Source organism: Candoia aspera, chromosome 1, assembly GCF_035149785.1.
Source record: "Candoia aspera isolate rCanAsp1 chromosome 1, rCanAsp1.hap2, whole genome shotgun sequence".
Lineage (NCBI taxonomy): Eukaryota > Metazoa > Chordata > Lepidosauria > Squamata > Boidae > Candoia > Candoia aspera.
This window is the reverse complement of record NC_086153.1, coordinates 332,829,417-332,841,809: the sequence shown is the minus strand read 5'-3', so window position 1 is coordinate 332,841,809 and position 12,393 is coordinate 332,829,417. Positions and strand designations below refer to the sequence as shown.

Below are 12,393 nucleotides of genomic sequence, written 5' to 3'. Positions count from 1 at the left end.
GTAATCATAGAATCCTAAACTTGGAAGGGAACTCAGAAATAGTTTGGTCCACCTCACTACCCGTGTGGAAAATCGGCTACCACAGATGCAAGCTGGCAGTCTCAAAGGATGTTGGATTACAAATTCCATTATGCTAATTTTTATACTATGCTGACAGGAAATAATGGGATTTTTATTTATATTCAGCTTCCACTTAAGCACCTGTAGTATAAAGAATCTGCCTCTTTCCAAGATAGACCATTCCTCTGAAATTGTTTCTTAAGATAAAGATGAAATGGGTTTTCCTGAGTTTTGAACTCCTTCACCCTGGATCAGATTTGTTCCACCAAGTCCTTCAAGTAGCTGACAATACTGTGTGTTAATTGTCTCTCCTTCAGACTAATCATATCCAGCTCCTTCAGTTATACCTCGTAACACTTAAGAAGAACTTTAGAAAGTCTTACCTTTTAAATATTTTTATTTAAACAACACATCAAGGAAACCTTAAAGAGGAAGACAGAAAGTAAACAAGGAATGAAACCTAGGAAGAAAGAAGTATTTTGTAAAACAAAACCTATAGATTGGGAGCAGGGGCGGCCACAGAGGAGGGGTCAAACAAGTCAAGATGGTGTCCATGGCGCCAACATTGAAGTCCCCCCCCCATTTTTTAAATGTGTTTTTCCTGGAAAAAAAAGGGGTGGGGCTTTAATCTGCAGCTGTGGCCACCATCTTGACTTGTTCTGATCCACTTCTTCCAGGTGCTCTGATTGGGAGCATGGTAAGTACACTTGTTATCTTAAAGAAAGATACAGGTAATCCTCAACTTACAACCATTCATTTAGTAACTGTTCAAAGTTACAATGGTGCTGGAAAAAGTGACTTACGACCAGTCCTCACACTTACGACCATCACAGCTTCCCTGCAGTCATGTGATCAGAATTCAGGTACTTGGCAGCTGACTCACGCTTATGACAGTCGCAGTGTTCCAGGGTCATGTGATTGCCATTTGCAACCTTCCCAGTTAATACTGTGCTGTATACTCTCATTAAGTTCTCATTCTTATATGTGTGATTCAAATGACCACTTAAAGTCTTGCAGGGTGTCTGTCTTTCTGGATCTGGCAAACCCACACCCCAAGGTTTCTCTCCGAGCCATCTTTATAGGATGGCAGGTTAGTTGGCTGATCAGAGGGCGAATGGTTGCCACTGCCACCAGGAAGGGATTCACGAAGGGACTCCTCCCAGGTCGGATGGTGCATACTCTTGGGCATCTCGATCCAGATGTGAAGGAACAGCAATTCCAACCCATCTTCTAGCCCACACATCCAGATGACTGCAGGTTGGGAAAGACTGCTGTAGCTTTCCCTTGCACAGATGGTATTTCAAAACCACCACCTTTGGTTATTGTAATCTGCCTTTCTCATTTTTCTTTGTGGGTATGAACAGCTGTATCTATTACTTAATGGCAAATCTAAGGATGTTGAAGGCCAGGCCCCACAGCTGATGGGGAGGGATTAAGTCTACAGACACCTTGGAAGATGGGCGTTTGCATCTATGCGGCCAGCCAATAAGCCGGCAAGGGCCAGGCTGACCCATAGCACAACCCTAAATCCTGCCTTGTCTGGGGCTCTCTGTGGAGCGATGTGGGGTCAAGAGGACGAGAACTGCCAGGAGATGTCGAAGCGTCCCCTATGAAATAGCATGGAAAGGCAGTCATGCTCTCTTTCGTAATGGACACCACACGCTGTTTTCTTTCCAGTGCGCTGGGCATAAATGCTGGCTGGACCCAAGACATCTTCACCCGGCACCATTCTTTTGCATCTCGTCTTTTGCCTCCCCCATTGGTCTCCAGGAATGCAGCTGACCTTGACTTCTTTACCAGCCCAGGTTGGCCCTTGCGGAATTTTGCTCGGCGATTTTTGAACCAGACCTGTGACAGGGTCAAGAGGGTTTGGGAAAAATGATACATGGGTTAAGAATTATGGAAATCCTCCATTGTAAGAAAAAAATACACCGTACAGCCTGGTTTAGGATCGTACTGTTCCAAACAGGCAGTTGTGGCACTGCAAAGCTTGAAACCTGAAAGTGGAATTCAAACTAAGGAAATCCCTGCCTTGCAGAAAACTAGCAGCACAGGTGAAAACATTTAGGACCAGGCTTGGGGATTCTGGGAGTTGAACTCCACTCATCTTAAAGTTGCCAAGGTTGAGAAACACTGACCTAGATGAATGCTTAGGGAGTTACTTTAAAGAGATACTGTAAAGCTCTATTTTTCAAACTGGGCAACTTGGGATTCTGGGAGTTGGAGTCCATACATCTTAAAGTTGATAAGGTTGAGAAACATCCTATTCTGCAGTATCTTTGAAAGTTCAAAGATATGAAAACAGACACTAGGGGGTGCTGTACGTTAGAGACTGCAATCTACAACCTTGTCTTAGCAGATCTCATCATTTTGTCATTTAAAGAACGTTCATAGTGGCTTCTTTTCACATCCCTAATTAAAGCACGTGACAGAAGATGCATCCCACTTTAGTGCACGTGCATGTAAATATATGCATAGGTATATGGGACAGTGCACATTGCCAGTCAGCCCTCTTTGAACTGCATGTCCAATAGGAAAGTGTAGCCAAGTGGTTTTGCGTTGCAGATGGAGTGCAATCCCATCCATTGAGATTCAACTTTCCTGTGCGTGTGATCAATATGAACTGGAACAGCCAGTTGTTGAACTCTCTTCTATGGGTACAGGAAAAATTATGGCGTAAAGGAGAAGCAGCCATGCAGATAGTTTGAGTAATGTCCAAGATAAGCGTATTTAGCATATCCATGAAAGCATCAGGACATTACGAAGCATCCAGGAATGACCCTATAATAAATTGTGAAAACTTGCAAGGTGTGACGCCAGTGCCCTGTTCAGAAAGAGTTGTAAAAAGGCAAACCTTTAATTAAGTTATCTCTGCAGTTGCATTTATGGGGAAGGGCAGTTCTGCTGGGTCTCCTGTGCACAAATTGTGGGTGAAGAGAATTCAAGAGAATCTGTAATGGGAGGTATAATGTCCCACCCGGTCACGCAGAGAGGGCATGCTACAGACCCTATCCGTAAAGGAATTCCATCTGACGGGGTCCAGGAAACGGGCCTTCTCTGCAGTAACTCCCGCCCTCTGGAAAATTCTTCCCCCAGAGGTGAAAGAAGCCCCCTCGTTCCTGGACTTCTGCAAAAAGCTAAAAACTTGGTTTTGGCATCATGCCTGGAGCAGGGTGGGGAACAGCCATTCATGGGGATGGCTGGCGCCCTAGGTCGATTTTTATATTCACGGACTGAAGCACAACTTTTAGCCATTGGGATTTTATTATATTTTATTACACTTTACTCTTACTGTATATTTATTATGGTATTTATATTGATACTGGATTTTAAATTCTGTTTTTGTAAACTGCACAGAGTCCCTCCTTGGGGAGGGAGATGGGCGGTAATAAAATTTGATAAATAAATAATGAAATCTATATGCTCCGCTTGAATCAGGGCCACTTTAAATTCACATTCAACTGCCAACCTCTTGAATTCTGTAATTTTGGGGCAAACACAGACTGAAGCTTAGTTACCTGCTTGAAGCTATATTTTCTCTTGAAGCTATACTTTCTCCAAATTTTGTTGTACAATTGTCAATCAAAAAGTAAGGTATCTTAGGAAACGTCTGCCCCAAAATCAAAGCAAAAGGCAGCACTTAGCTGATTTTGGCTAAAAGCTAAGCAGGATTGAACTTGGTCTGCAGCTGGATAGAGACCACTAAGAAATAAAAAAGTTGTAGGTTAGACTAGGAAGCTATATAAAAATCTTGGAAGAAGGCAAGGCCAAATCACTTGTGCTGTGTTACCAAGAAAACTGCATGCAGAATTCCATGGAGCCCCAAAAGGGGGAGATTTAACTTTGCCTGCACAAAAATGCATATATTCGTAATGCATATATTCATGAAAATAACGCAGAAAAGAAATGTTATCTGCAAAAACTGTATTTTAGGCAAGATTGTAAAATGCGCCTCAGAAATATCATATAAAAACTATAAAACACAATATATAATTATAGTTATATAGAAACTATTTAAAAATAATAAATCTCAAGGTAGCACAGAAATGGGGCAACTAAATTTATAAATGACCAAAAAAAAAAAAACAACTCTGAGAGAGCCCAAAACCAAGAGATTTGTTAAAATGTCAGAGAGGAGCTGAAACCGACCAGTTTGCTAAAATGTGAAATTGTGCAATTTCTAATACACCACTTTCTATAATGTGTATACTTCAAATGCAAGTACCCACAACAGATGGTTGTTAATAGCCAACAGATTGACCAGTTTGCTAAAATGTGAAACTGAAATTGACAAATTCACCCCTCCTACTACCTAGCTCACTTGAGAACCAGGCAGCTGCTTAATCAGGCGGTGCAGTTCACAATTGCCAGAGCAGCTAATGAAGCTGATCACAGCGTCATCCAGATTTTACTTTTCAACCTGGGAGAAATCCCAAGTCATTCAATATAATTTCTTTTCAAGGAATCATAGACAGGATTGGCAGCTCCTTTACAGCAAGACATAGACAAGCAGGATCAGGATAGCTGATGCTCTCCAAATGTTTCAGAGTCTACCTCCTATCAACCCCGGCCATAATGTCAAGGAACATTTGAGACCAGGTTGTCTGCCCTGAGACAATGCATCAGGAGATGAGCACCATGATGTTGCAGTGCAAGCCCCACCTCTTACTTCGATGTGTGCATCACAATGCTTGTACAAAAGGGGCAGAATTTCCACTGTAACATTGCAATGCTAATTTCATAATCTGTTCCCCTTCCCAACCCCCTCCCCCAGCTCTTCTGGGTAATAGCAGCTAAGGGGTGCGCTTGTCACTGCCTCCTTAAGTCCTCCTTAAATTGTACATGCCTTTTCCTGAGCCCCTACAGCTGCCCGCACCCCCCCCCCCCCGGTGCCTTAGCACAGGAAACAGTGTGTCTCTTTTAAGGAGCAGCCAACAGTGAGGGTGCCCACCCTGGGTCTGAAGCCTGCTAGCCTACTTTGGATCCGAACATTCACATCTCTACAGCAGACAATTGTCTTTGGACTTTAACAGTGGTAGGATTTAGGATAATGGCATCAGTTGTACCTTTTGTAAGTGGCTTCATAAAGGGTAGCAAAGGCGCTACATAAAAATAAGAAAGATGGCCTGCCTGCCTGCCAGGACTGAGGTGGGCGCCTGCAGATCTCAGGTCAGAAACAGCAGTTGGGTAAATCTACAACTACTCAGCTTTGGGGCCACCAAGCCCCAGTCAAAAATTATTTAATTCATGGGAAGGGTGAGAGTTTAAACCAGCATGCGTATCCTAGTTGTTTGCTCTCTCTCACTGGCAGCGGGCAATCAGCTGTTTTGTACAGCTTTATACTTGTTGGCATAAAGATTCTAATCCAGCTGAGCCATGCCTGACAGGCTTCTACAAAGCCAAGGAGCCAAGCTACGCCACGAAGTGCCAGGAGATCTGTGCTTGACAGCTGAATCCTGGTCAGGGAAGTTTGACATGAGTAATAATAAAATGAAACCAATAAAAAACTTGCAATCCTTGAAAGCTACAAATGTTGAGATCCTTTCTCTGGGCCTTTTCCCACCTGCACCTAACCACAGTATAAACCTGCCCTAGCAATATATTTTTTCTGCCATCTCCCCATGACTGTGCTTTCATTTTATCCTCAGCCTGTGAGTGAAACAAGCTTAAGTCAAGCTTAGATAGATTAGTTTTCAAGTTTTCTTTCCCTCCTCATTCTGACACCCGCAAAGAGCTGCCTTAATGGATTTAAAATCTGTTAGGCTTGGTCAACCCTTACCTTGGAAGGATTGCGGTGACTGGGAACAGAAGCAATAGAGGCTAGAGGGGGATCAGAAATGGGGAAGGGAATTCCAGAAAGTAATCTCTCGTTTCTCCGCCTGTGCACAATGTTGAGAATTCCTGATGGCAAATGTGCAACATACATCTGGAAGGGTTACAAAGACTGACCTGAACTCTTGCTTCAGGTAGGTTGGCAAACACAGCCAGGCGCTCCCTAGTGTTCACATCTGGGTAATGGGTCTCTTTGAAAGTGTTCTCCAGGGCCTCCAACTGCTCTTCAGTGAAAGCTGTACGGCTCCGCCGCCGTTTCTGGGAGAGTCCATAGGGCAGGTCCAGCAACAGACCTGTGTGTTTGGAGAATGAGGGAAGGGAAGGGTCATCACAGGTCCCTGTGATTTTTATGTTCCTGATTCATTCAGAGTCATATCTGAGGCCAAAGTGGAGAACCCTTTTTATGTGGAGTCCGTGGTGCTCCCTGAGCTTAGTTGTTTGCTTGCAGACATTTCATTACCCGACTAGGTAACATCATCAGTGTTGGTGAGTGTGGGGTTTGCTCCCTGTTTATAGAGAGTAGCTTGCCCTGCCAGTGTTGGTGGGTTTCTCCTTGGTGGTTCCTTGATTAGGGGATTGTTTTCTGCCTGACTGTTTGTCTGGTGTTAATCCCTGCTTATCTGAGTGTTGGTTGCTGGAGAGGATGTGTTCTGGTCTTCTTGTTTCCTTCTTAGCTTTTTTATTCTCTCTTTTGAATGGCGTGCAAATGTGGTTTATCTCTATGTGTCTGTTGATGGCTGATGTGTCTGAGTGCCAAGCTTCCTGGAATTCCCTAGCATTTTTGGATTTAACTTGGTCTAGGAAGCTCACATGAGAGCCTCGTGTGGCACAGAGTGGTGGGCAGCAGTACTGCAACTGAAACTCTCCCCACGACCCAAGTTCAATCCCAGCTTGCTGGGGAAGGTGACGACTGGGGAAGGCAATGGCAAACCACCCCGCTCTATAGTCTGCCAAGAAAACATCACGAAAGCAACATCCACCCAAAGGGGCAGACATGACTCGGTGCTTGCACAGGGGACCTTTCACCTTTCACTTCACAGGATGTTCACAGTTTCCAAACCACAACTATGGTTGAGGCTGTCCATGTATTGTGAGATCACTCCTCAATCCATGGGTTGTGAGATTACTCCTTAATCTCATAACACATGGACAGACCACCCCCTCCCCCAACAACACTGGCAGGGCAAGCCACTGTATATAAACAGGGAACAAACCCCACACTCACCAGCACTGATGATGTTACCTAGTCAGGTAATGAAGCGTCTGCAAGCAAATAATCAAGCTCAGGGAGCACCAAAGACTCCACAGTTCAACCCTGAGCTACAGATACTCTCTTCTATTGGAACGTTTTTATGTCAAAGGCTCCACTCCTTTAAGAAAGAAATCTCTTCAGGTCTGTAAATAGGTGGAGTTTGTGTGGATTCTGTCTGTGCAACCTGGGAGCTAGTTAAGAGCTGGTGGAGAGCCACCCCTTTTTTCTGTTGCACCCTCCCCAAGAGGCATCCAGAGAGGGGTCAATGACATCAAAATGGCAGACATAACCGAACAACAAAGCCCTGCCCATTTTAAACATGCATCGTCTGCATCACGCATATGTAAAAAATGGTGGGGCTTTGGTCGCCCAGTTGCGCCCACCATTTTGACATCATTCACACATACAGGAACACCCCTGTGAAATTTGGAAAGTGGTGGCAAGGAATGGGAGGAGAGATGGAACCCTTCTCATTCCACCTTCAACCTCTTCAAAGCTATCCACCATGTCAGAAATGAGGCTTAAACTAGAGATAACAATAGGGGCAGTTGAACAGGTATGGAGGGCAGCAGTTTGACAGTGGCGGTGTGACCTCTCATCCCCAGCCCAACAGACAGATTCTTTCACCTGCCAAGTGGTCTGTCGTGAGGACCTTGCCGAAAGCAGAGGGTTGAGTCCCAGGCGCTGAAAGTAAAGCATAACACTCTGGTCTTTGTTGAGGGGGCTGCATGCTGTATCCCAGGGATGGGAAGGCAAGAAGTGGATAAGCAATGCCCCCACGGAGGTGGTGCATCACGTCTGCTCTCTTTGCCTGAAGGAGGTGAAAATATATTGTTATGAGTTGGTCAACATTCCTTCCCATGTCATTCTCAAGACTATAGGCCAGGGGGATCTGCAGAGAGGAGGTCAAAAAGTTCAAGATGGTGGACATAACCATGCAATCAAAGCCCCACCCCCTTTTTTGTGCATTGGGATATACATTGAAAAAGGACATGTTTTTTAATCACACGGGGGTTGTTTCCATGCAATTTTATTGACCCCTTTGCAGATCCTCCTACTATGGGCCTTTCCCCACTGTCAGGGTAAACTGCTCTCCTGCACTGCAACCCTCTCTCTGCACTGGCAGGAAACTATCCCAGCCTGCAGTCAGCTGTCCTACTAGTCAACACAAGCCAAATCAATTCTGCATTCCTTCAGGTGCCTTTAGACAATGTTGGAATAAGGGAGACAAACACCACGTTAAGGACAACTTAAACGTGTGCTACTCATGCCCTGGGGACAAAGTGGTGGCAGGAAATTTGATAATGGGTAACATGTCAGTGTTATCAAATCTGAAGTTCAACAGATGTCTTGGAACTTCTACTCCATAATTTATTGATTGATTTCATTTGCATCCTGCCACCATCAATTAGATTCTCAGCATCCTACACAACGGAAAGTAAATTTAAAACATCTGCAGTAGATTTAAAAACAGAAAACCCTCTTAACAATGGAATAGCAAAAAAAACCAAGAACAATATGAAACAAAAGATGGCGCTGACAGGTAACATGTTCTCCAGAATAGCTCTGTTTTCAATGTTTTCCTGAAGACACTCAAGGAAAAGGAGGCTGCTCCAGAAAACTGGTTTTGCCACCAAGAAGCAATGCCTTGTGGCTTCAGCATCCTCTGTTTCCCAATGCTGGGGCAATAGAAGCAGTTTTGCCCCAGATGATCTAACAGGATGAGCACTGGAGTCAGCAGGTAGTGCTGGAGGTACCCAGATGCCAGCCAATAAAGAATTCACAGCCAGCCCACCCAGTGACATTTGGGAGCCACAATCCAAATACTTTGGTGGGTATCAAGTTGAGGAAGCTGTTGTAGAGGAGCTAAATCATCGATGGGGGCTCACTGACCTCTGTAAAGTGTTGCTAGCAACACAAGCTAACAAGGAATCCCTAAGAGACAAGTGGGGACACTCATTTTCCACAAACTCGAAAGCAGGACATATTGGCAAACAAAAGTAGCTGGAAGAAAGTGTGATGCATTTATGAAGAACAGCCATTAATCTAGAACCCAGTTCAAAACACTTGATCAGGTTTGTAGAGATTTCCTGTCTTGAGTCTGGGCTCTGTATGGGGCAAAAACCAAAATCTAAGGTGATCTGGGACCACTCAGGATAGAGTTTTACGCCACTCAGTGTGGGCTGAATGGATCTCATGTGCTCTGCTCTGATTCCAAAAGCTCTTGGAAATTCCAGCTCCAATTTGGGTCATGCTTCAGCTCCACCACATTGGGAGAGAAGGACCAAATAGAACAGGGGAACTGTGCAGCCTGAAGGAAGTCCTTATTTTTAGTGATAAAGGGAGGATTCGCCCAGCAAAACTGGAGCTCTGTTCCCCATCCCCACCTCATGATGATCTAGAGCTGGGATTAACTGAGATGGACTATGACACCCCACCACCACCACCAACCTAGGCCAGGGTAGGCTATTCCCCAAGCAGTGAATCCTACTGTCAAGGCAAGTTGAGTGCTCTCAGCAGATGTAAGGGGCTGTGAGAATAACCTTGAGGAACAGGAAGAGCCACAACCAAGACAACAGTCAGATAAGAGAAATCTGAGTCCAAAGCAGGAATGTAATTTGAGAAAGCGTCTCAGACTTGACCTTCCCTAGTTCTCTTGAACATAAAGGCAGGGAAGAGAGAGGACATGCAAGATTTTGTTACTGTGATCTTATGATTAAAGTAGTATTAGCATTCATAACTTTGGTTTCCAGATCTGGACTACCTCGAAGGGCTGACAGCACAGCCCAAAGGGTTATTACTCATGACAACTAAATAGAACTTCCATGTTTTGTTGGCATTCTATCTCTGAATGTGATATCATTAAAACAAACAAGGATAGCTGTTGGCTTTGAGCTCTGCTTTTTAGTTTCTCCACAACTGGGTTACATGAGCTGGGAGGTAGATAAGGTGGTTGGTCATGGGAAAAAGGAAAAAGAAACATTAAGAGAAAGGCTGGGTTCACACATCATGTTAATCTGGGTAAACAGACTACAAATCCTACATTCACATAACATGTTATGTTTCAAAGAAACTATATTATGGTTGAACATCATGTCCTGGCTGACCCAACACACTAAAATAATGGCTGGCTTCCTACAACATGGTGAACTAAAACGACTCAGCCTCATATTAGCTCAGTCTAGCATGTTGTCTGAACACCCCCAGAGTCTTCCGGCACTTGAAATGGCACTTCCTCACTAGTAATGTATGACATCCAGCGATCACTAAGGCACTATACCCCTAAAGAAAACAGCCTTGATATCCCATAGCAATGGGCAGGTGATGCTCTGGGATGCTCAAAAGTAGGGAGAAAATGACCGAGCCAAGGAAACTTTCTTCCAGACTCATTCCATTGTAGCATGATTTTCATTATTCTTAGCTTACACAGTCAGTTGTGGGGGATGATCAGAAGTTTGCTGCTGCTGAAGCATGCCAAGCTAGGGAGGTTTGTCTACAAACTGGGCACAGTGTGGAAAAGCAATGATAAATCCAGGTGGTGCCATGAGGACAGGGCTGTTAGGTACAGACAGAATAAACAGGAGATGCCCCTAAGTGCAGAAGGACTGAAAGGGATGGTAAGAAATGTGCCAGCTGGGTTTGTATAATACACTTAACCCGATTTCTGATCTGGTTCAAGGCACTGAATCATAAACTAACCAAATACTTAGGTTTGCAAAACATCCTAAGCCCTAACCAAGATTAGCACTAGCCAAATGCAACGTATGTGTGAATGCATCTGCTAGGTTTTTATTTGACCTGATTCAATGTGTTGTGAGAATGCAACCAATTATATCAATTGAGGGGGGGAGGGAGGGAGGGGGGAAGGAGGAAGGAAGACTATTTCACCTCAGAGTCTAAGAAATCTTCAAAGGCATTTGGACAAATTAGTGCCTGAAGCCCATCTGGAAGAGTCCAGAGTCCAAAATCAACGAACCACACCACAATGCATATTCAACCTCTGAACCCTTATCTCTAATTCAGAAGCCTAGCCATTGCCCTTGACACATCCAAATCACTCACCAGCTCCAGGAGATCTCTTCTTGACTCTTTCAGCTTTGTGGACCTGATGCCAATTCCTCTTCTCCTCTGCTATTTAACCACTTTGGGATGGGGAAAACAATGCATGTCCACCCTCTGCTCACCCCCCTACAATCTCATCCCCACCTGCCCAGGCCACATCCAAGAGGAACGTAACCAAAGCCGGATTAAAAAGTGGTTTTTTTCCTCTCTGGGAGTGGGGTTGGGGGGTAGGGGGATTTGAGAAGGCTTAAGCGGAGCTCAGGGACATGCCTGTGTGTCCATGTGTCCATTTTGTTCACCGTTCAAAATGTGGATTAAGTTTCAGTGGGGGTAAAAGAATGTCATGAGTTGAAAGGCTGTGTCTTCCCTGCTCCCTTTGAACCTCCACGTGGGCCTCTGCTTCTGCCTCCTTGACTAAACAGTCATTAATTTCCAGACAGAATGAAACAAGAAAAACCAAGGCACCATCAAGTTACATGAAAAAAGGATTTCTCAAATCTTAATTTGCCTAACCCAGTAACTTTTGACATTATGAAGGCAAAGCAGGAACACTTTTAGGGAAAGGCACCCAGCCAATTAGAATGTTGGGAGAGCCAAGTTGAAGGACACAAATGTCCGAGGAGGTCCTCTAGTTAAGTGCCTTTGAGTTGGGTTCAACTCCAGGTAACTGCATAAAAGATGACCTTCCTTCCTTCCCCATTTGTTCATTCCTTCATTCAATTACTAGGTCACCCTTTGGTCAATCAAGCAACAACTCCTATTTCCTTCAAGGCCATTCAATTAACTTGTTTATGATCAACCTTATCTATGGTGGTCTTCTACTTCCCCAAGCCTTGCCAGTACAATTTGTTCTGCTTGCAACAATTGCCCACACTATATGAGTTCCGGCTTGCTGATCATTGCTTCAAGGGAGTAGTCAATTTTTATTTGGTCCAGGACTGACTAATTGATTCTGCAGTCCATGGAATTCATAGTAACCACCTCCAAATCCATAATTTGAAGAAGTTTATCTTCTTTCTCTTGCTGTTTCTCAATGACCAATTTTCACAGCCATACATTACTACTGGAAAGGCCATTGCTTTGACTATTCTGATCTTTGTTGTTATTGCCTTCTTCAGTAGCATTAATCTATTTATTTCTCCAGTACATCATCCATCTTTATTCTTCAGTGCAGGAAAATAAAACTA

At 44.2% G+C, this 12,393-nt stretch overlaps 1 protein-coding gene across 1 annotated transcript; it reads right to left on the bottom strand.

Moving 5' to 3' along the window:
• Positions 1-798: 798 nt before the first annotated feature.
• Positions 799-8,091, bottom strand: LOC134488367 (diencephalon/mesencephalon homeobox protein 1-like). Its single transcript, XM_063290760.1, has 3 exons — positions 7,772-8,091; positions 6,010-6,185; positions 799-1,908 (listed from the first exon to the last, which is right to left on the bottom strand). The coding sequence occupies exons 1-3, from the start codon at positions 8,079-8,081 to the stop codon at positions 1,531-1,533; spliced, it is 864 nt and encodes a 287-aa protein (XP_063146830.1). The 5' UTR covers positions 8,082-8,091; the 3' UTR covers positions 799-1,530.
• Between the last annotated feature and the right edge of the window lie 4,302 nt (positions 8,092-12,393).

What these genes read in the sequence shown, in the direction of transcription:
- LOC134488367 (XM_063290760.1), bottom strand. Translation starts at nt 8,081, where the DNA reads ATGGTTATGTCCACCATCTTGAACTTTTTGACCTCCTCTCTGCAGATC. An exon ending in CACGACAGACCACTTGGCAG is followed by an intron (nt 6,186 to 7,771) that starts GTGAAAGAATCT and finishes CCAAACACACAG; the next exon opens with GTCTGTTGCTGGACCTGCCC. An exon ending in TACCTGAAGCAAGAGTTCAG is followed by an intron (nt 1,909 to 6,009) that starts GTCAGTCTTTGT and finishes ACCCTGTCACAG; the next exon opens with GTCTGGTTCAAAAATCGCCG.